We start from the raw sequence: 7,144 nt of genomic DNA, 5'->3' as shown, positions 1-7,144 counted from the left end.
GGAGAGAGAAGAGAGAGAAAGAGGAGAGCAGCCGCGAGAGAGAGGAGTGAGAGAGAGAAGAGAGAAAGAGAGAGGAGAAGAGAGAGGAAGGAAAGAAGAAGACGAGAGAGATGTAGAAAGAGAGAGAGAAAGAGAGAGAGAGAGAGAGAGAGAGAGAGAGAGAGAGCGAGCGGTGTTTTTATGGTTTTATAGCACAGAAGGACATCATCTGGTACTGATGCTGCTGCTGCTGCTGCTGCTGCTGCTGATGGTTGCCACACATCTAAGCGTGGACAGTGGAGCGCTTATGTGTCGATGTAACGCCGCGGATGTTACAGGCAGCGATTATTGCGGGGAGGGGGAGAAACTTCTGTCGGACACGTGCGCGGTATCTCTTGCTGCGGCTTCTTCTCCTCCCTCTCCTCCTCCCAGCTCCTCCATCTGCCGTTTCGCCTCCTCCCACATTCGAAGCCTTCTCCTTCTCTTCCTTCACCTTGTTATTTAGTTTTTCCTCTTCCCCCTTCGCCTCCCTCTCCTCCCTCTCCTCCTTTTCTTCTTCTTCTCCTCCTCCTTCTTGTTCTTGTACTCTTTCTCACCCCCCTCTCCTCCGTATCGCTCTCCTTTTCGGAATTTCTTGTTTCCACACTGTCGGTTAAGCGACCAGTGTCCACCACTATCTACTAGTACACCTCTGCCTATAGGTACTAGTGGTCATTTAATGCCACCGCTGGGGGGTCGGTAGTGGTCATTGTTTACGGTCAACGAGTTAGCGACCGCTACGGGCAACAATCTCTCATACACGGCAGCGGCAGCAGGAGCGGCGGCATTTCGGCCAAGCAATCGCCACAGGGGAAACAACGTGCTGACCAGTAAATTATTGACCAGCGGTCATCAGCAGCGGCGGCGGCGGCGGCAGCAGCAGCAGCAGCGGTCATCAGCAGCGGCGGCAGTGGCGGCGGCAGGATAAAGAGCTAATATACGCCTCGCGGTCAGCTTTTATGACGTGTGACCGCAGCTTGTATGCGGCTTAGTTGAATGTTAGAGAGACTTTACCAGCAGTAACTTATACATGAGGTAGTACCTGAAGAGTGTGAAGAGGCGAAGAATGACCAGTGCTAACTTATACATAGTTTAGCGAATATGAGAAAACTCTTTACCAGTGCTAACTTATACATAGATTATTGAGTGTTAGACAGAAAACGCAACAGGCGGTAAATTATACATATAGATTAAGGAGTTTTAACCACGCTTAACCAGTGGTAACTCATACAGAGGTTAGTAAGAGATAAAAGGCTTAATGATTGGTAACTTATACATTGTTTAGCGAATGTTAGAACACTTGTTAGAACACTTGTTAGAACACTTGATCAGCCGGTAACTTCATACATAGTTAGTGAGTGTCACAACACATAATCAATAGTAACTTATACATAGTTTATGAGTAGGTCGACAATACCTACCAATAGTAACTCTTATACATAGTTTAGTGAGTGTCACAACACATAATCAATAGTAACTATACATAGTTTAGTGAGTGTCACAATACCTAACCAATAGTAAACTTATACATAGTTTAGTGAGTGTCACAATACCTAACCAATAGTAACTTATACATAGTTTAGTGGAGTGTCACAATACCAAACAACGCAATAGTAACTTGTACATAGTTTAGTGAGTGTCACAATACCTAACCAATAGTAACTTATACATAGTTTATTGACTATTAGAGCACTTTAGCACCGGTCCCATATACTAGTATATGTAGTATGTACTATAGTAGATGGCATATAGTGACTGTTAGAATTCTTGATCAGCGGGTAACTATAGAGGCTTAGTGAGTGTTAGAACGCTTGAGCAGGCCTAGTAGATAGGTGCGGTGGCGCGTGTGAAGGGCTGGGCTACAGCCTGATCGAGGCCACGTTAATAGATTTACTGCAGGCGTGTTCCACATAGATCCCTATAGTCGTTATACGGTGTAGGGGTGGTGACTGACTTACTGCTGAGGACTGACTACAGGCCGCTTATGGCAAATTATTTTATAGCATTATCATATGCAGTTATATATGTATATATATATATAAGTAAAGTCACACAAAACACCCGTGGTTGATAAAAACAAAGTCAAGGCACTATAGCTAAGAGTGTTTAAAGTTTAATTGACCGAGCTTCGAGATTCATCTCTCATCAAGTCAGCAGACCATGTATTTTCGATCAATACTGACATGAAATGCAGATCATGAAATGAAATCAGATCATGTCTGCTGACCTGCATGAAAGAGATGTAAATCTCGAAAGCTCGTTCAATTAAACTTTACAACCACCCCCCCTTCATTCTATACCTTTGACTTCTTGATTTATGCCATAGTATATATAATATAATATAATATATATAGTATATATAGATTTTAATAGCTAATCAAACACTATACAATAAATAAATAATTTAGCATGATTTTAACATTTAATATATATTATATATATATTATATATTTATATATATATATTATCATAACCTTATATTTAAGTTCCTCCTCACTGGACACCTAACCGCCAATTAATTTAGACAGTAGTATGGCAGATTAATAATGAGATTAATTAATAAAAATATGAAAGGTCAAAACATAAACAGACCGTTAACTACTTTTTTTATATTTAAATCGGCATTATATATAATATGATACGCTTATATATATATATGCATAATATGATATATATATAGTATTACTGTGTTATAATTTGGGCGTGCAGGCAAATAACAAACCTCTCTCTATTCACCATATATCAATCATAGTAATAATAATTATATAATAATATATAAACCCAAGAGAGTCTCTTTCTACCGCTCCTACGACTACGACCAACAACAACAACAACAACAACAACAACAACAACAACGACGACGACGACGACAGACGACGACGACGACGACAACTACCCACGCTGCGTTCCTAAAGGATAAATATCCGATGTCAACATAAGATTATATAATAAAAATTAACTAACAGCAGCAGCCGCAGCAGCTATACTCACCCTGCGGCCGGCCTCGTTGTTGTGCAGGTTCATCAGAAAGCTTTTACCCTGGCTCGCGCGTGCCCTGTCTGGTGATTGGATCTCCCGCTCCTTCACGTCGACGAAGCCCTCGGTGAAGCGATATCCGTACTCGAGGTTGTCGCCGCAGCCGCCCCAGATCCAGTCGTGGTTGAGGTCCTTGGGGCGGCGCGCGCGAGCTGCAGGCGCAGTTCCCGCAGCTTCCCCGTCGCGGCGGCAGGAGCGGACTGATAGTGAACCGGACCGCCCGCCGCCGAACGAGCCCGCTCCGTGCGCTGGGAGACCGCAGCCTCCCGGCTCGCTGCAAGAAGCGGAAGCGGAAGTGAGGTCGTGTGGCGCTGGCGGCGAGGTCAAGCGGAAACGGAAGTGAGGTCATGCGGGAGACGGAAGTGAGGTCATGTGGAGCGGAAAGTGAGGTCCCGCGGCGCGGATGTGAGGTCACCGCCGTACTTTTCCCTGCCTTCTCCTTCCTTCCTCAGCCACATCTCCCCCCTGGCGCTGTCTATGCCCTCCCTCTCCGTTTTTCTCCCTCTTTCAACTCCCCTCCTCCTTCCTTCCCTCCACCCTTCTCGCTCCCCTTCTCTTCCTTCCCTCCCACCCTCCCTCTCCCTTCCCTCTCACCCCCTCCGCTCCCCTTCCACCCTACCCCTCCCTATTTTCGTCGCTCCCTTTTCCTCTTCCTTCATCCCGCCCTCCATCCCTCCCTGCCTACCTGCCTCCCTCCCTCCCTCTCGCTCTCTCTCTCCTCACTCCGCTATCTGCATTATCTCATGGCATTACAGTAATAGTAATAGTAATAGTAAACAGGTCCACACACACACACCCACCCGACTGCAGTACAGCCTCCCCACCTGCACCGCTGATTGGCCGTCGCTCTCCGACGCGAGCGTACACACCCACTATCTGCGACAATCACGGCGGATTTTCTCATTACGCGTCTGCCGCGTTGTTCGCATGCACGAACACCGCCACAGTGTGTCAACAATGCGCACGGCTTTGATGTCGTCGTCGGGAAACGTCGCCGCGCATTGTCGCAGACGGCAGCCGACGGATCACGTGATGATTGTGACGTAGTTACACGTCATTATGGCGGGGCACATCAACCACCACGCGCGCACCGAGAGATAGAAAGAGAGAGTTTTTTTGGCGCTGTGCAAACGTTGTTGATTGGGCAAAAGTTGTTTGTTTTCCCAGTCCGCGGGTGGCATTCTACCGCCGTGTTCTCTGCTATATAATATATATTATTATCACTATATATTATCGCGTTGCCCCTCTCCGCTATCCCACCACCCCTTATTGGGGGTAATTAAGGTGTTCTCTATGATGCACGGCTATAGACCGGCAGGGGTTTTGGTAGTGATTTTGCTCAAACATTTTACGGGCATTTAAATCGAAATTATATTAATCCGAACCGAAACTAATTTTGCCATTAAACATACTATTAGACGTGCGCATATATCAGAATAACAAATGCCACCTTGAAATACTAATGATCCCTCTTTTTCTCTTCTCTCATCTTCTCTCTCTCGCTCTCTCTCTCTCTCCTCTCTCTCTCTCATCTCTCTCTTTCGCTCTCTCTCGGCTCTCCTTCTCTTCTCTCTCTCTCTCTCTCTTCCTCTCTCTTCTCGTCGCTCTCTCTCTCTCCTCTCTCTCTCTCTCTCTTCTCTCTCTATTTCTCTCAGTCACTGTTTCTCTCTCTCTCCACTGTCTTCACTCCTTACTCTTTTTCTCTCGCTCTGTCTCTCTCGATTTCATTTATTATTATTATTATTATTATTATTATCTATTAATATTATTATTAAGTTTAATTATCATTATTATTAATTATTATTATTATTATTATTATTATTATTTATACATTCTTATCATCGATCATCATCACTAAATCATTCCAAGATCACTATAGCGCTGTGAATCTAGCGCTTGCCAGCGCAGTCGTCACAAACGCACATTGGGCCCAAAACTCCTCGCCATCCAAACACACATGAAGCAGCACCAGACGCGAGCGCGTCGCAGTGTGGTTGACACACGGCTCTGTCGCCGTGTCACCATCAGGTGATATTTATTCGTGTGGACGTGGTCGGGCGAGGCGACGTATTTTCGCGGGCGGGCGTGGTAGAGAGACGATTGAATAGTTTTACGATCAGGGTTCCGACGCTCGGTTCGATCCTAGTCCAGTACCGTGCTGGCTCGTGCCACGACAGAAGCGATGATTTCATGGCGGCTCTGCCGGGTGCGCAGCCGCAGTGCGGGCTGGTGCTGACTGGCTGCTGGTGGCTGGTGCTGCTGCTGTGCTGCTGCTGCTGGTGGTGGCTGCTACTGTGCCACCTACTGATCTGCTTGTGGCTTGCGCGTGGTGGTGGTGGGCGGCCTGTGTTGTTACTGCTGTTGTTGCTTGCTTGCTGCTGCTGCTATTGCTGCGTGGTGGTTCGGTGGTGTTGCTGGTGGCGGTGGTGTTACTACTGGTATGCTGCTGCTACTGCTTGCTGCTGCTGCTCTGCTGTGGTGGTCGGGTGGTGGTGCCTGCTGCTGCTTACTGCTGCTGATGCATGCTCGATGCTGTTGTTTGGCTGGTGGTGGGTCTGCTGCTGCTGCTGCTGCTGCTGCCTGCTGGTGGTCGGTGGTGTGCTGCTACTAACTCACTGTGCTCGCTGCTGCTGCTACTGCTCTGCCTGCCGATTGCTGCGCTGCTGCTACTTGCTGCTTGCTGCTGTGCTGCTGCTGCTGCCGCTACTGGTTGCGCTGGTGGTCGGTGCTGTGCTGCTTGCTGCCGGTGGTGCGCTGGTGGTAGTGTGCCTACTACTACTGAGCTGCTGTTGATGCCTGGAAGTGGTGGTGGCTGCTGCCTGCTGCTGCTTGCTGACTGCTGTCGCTACTGCTGTACTTGCTGCTACTGCTGTCTGCTTGCCTTGCTGCTCTGTGTGCTGCTGCTGCTGCTACTGCTACTGCTGCTTGCTGCTGCCTGCTGCTGCTGCTGCTTACTGTGCTGCTGGTACTGATGCTGCGCTACTTAGCTACTACTACAACTACTGCCTGTTGCTACTGCCTGCTGCTGTGCTACTACTACTACTGCTAACTGCTGCTGCGTCGGGTTGGGGTGTGATGTACGACACGACTATTAATGGGTGAGGGAGTCGGCGCGGCCAGCGTAAGCGGCCAGGTAAGCGGGACAGTAGACTCGCCCGGGAGAGAGAAACATACTGGCGTGTCGGTGGTTGCGGCGCGGTCTTACACGCATACACGCACCACACACACACACACACGACACACACACACACACACACAACACACCACACACACACACACACCACACCACACACTATGTATGAATTATATATATATATTAGTATTACTATACTTATATTATATAATATATATATAATTAATAGGCTATATTATAATAATAATTTAATATATTATATTAACCATCTTACTGGACAAAGAACGTGCCTCGTAAAGAAACCAAAAGCAAACAAAGCCACAGTTTGTCGAGGACGGCGCTGCTCCAGAAAGAGTTACCAGGACTACGGAATAAAAATATATACATAAATAAATAATACATACAATTAAGATGAATTATATAAAGTACACTAAGATTAAATAATAATAAAAAATAAATAATAAACTAAATAAACTAAATATATATATGATATATACTATATTATATATATACATATATAAGTTATATATATATATATAATATATATATATATCTATCTACGTCCATGTCAATATATGTTGTATGTGTGTTTGTTTATTTATTTTATTTTGTTTATTTTATGTATTTACTCTCGCCGAACTATAATCTTTAGCAGATATATATATATATATATATATATATATATATATATAAATACATATATGCGAGCAGCTCCAGCTAATGGGTAGGGTGGTTGCAACCGGCAATAAATCGACGGTGACATCGCCATTTCGCTTTTTCATGTCAAACAAGTTTGTTTTCTGAATAACGCCGATCCTTTACCCGCCACGCTGATTTATAGCGAGGCCCCTCCCAGCGGACCAAGCACCAGGAGAGAGAGAGAGGGAGAAATAGCGGAGGGGAGGGAGAGCGGAGGGGAGAGAGAGTAGGGAGGGAGAGCGAGAGGGAGAGAGAGAG

The 7,144-nt window shown here is 46.2% G+C and overlaps 1 protein-coding gene across 1 annotated transcript in view; it reads right to left on the bottom strand.

Moving 5' to 3' along the window:
• Nucleotides 1–3,328, bottom strand: part of LOC106818801 (protein Wnt-5b-like) — a gene marked incomplete at its 5' end in the record, with an annotated part of 12,387 nt that extends 9,059 nt beyond the window's left edge. The window contains one exon of the mRNA XM_014823473.1: nucleotides 3,010–3,328. Coding sequence (XP_014678959.1) covers nucleotides 3,010–3,328 — 319 coding nt within the window. The remainder of the gene's footprint in view (nucleotides 1–3,009) is intronic.
• Nucleotides 3,329–7,144: the final 3,816 nt, after the last annotated feature.

This window comes from Priapulus caudatus, unplaced genomic scaffold (genome assembly GCF_000485595.1).
Source record: "Priapulus caudatus unplaced genomic scaffold, Priapulus_caudatus-5.0.1 Scaffold2536, whole genome shotgun sequence".
In the NCBI taxonomy this organism is placed as follows: domain Eukaryota; kingdom Metazoa; phylum Priapulida; class Priapulimorpha; order Priapulimorphida; family Priapulidae; genus Priapulus; species Priapulus caudatus.
This window is presented reverse-complemented; position numbering and strand designations above follow the sequence as displayed.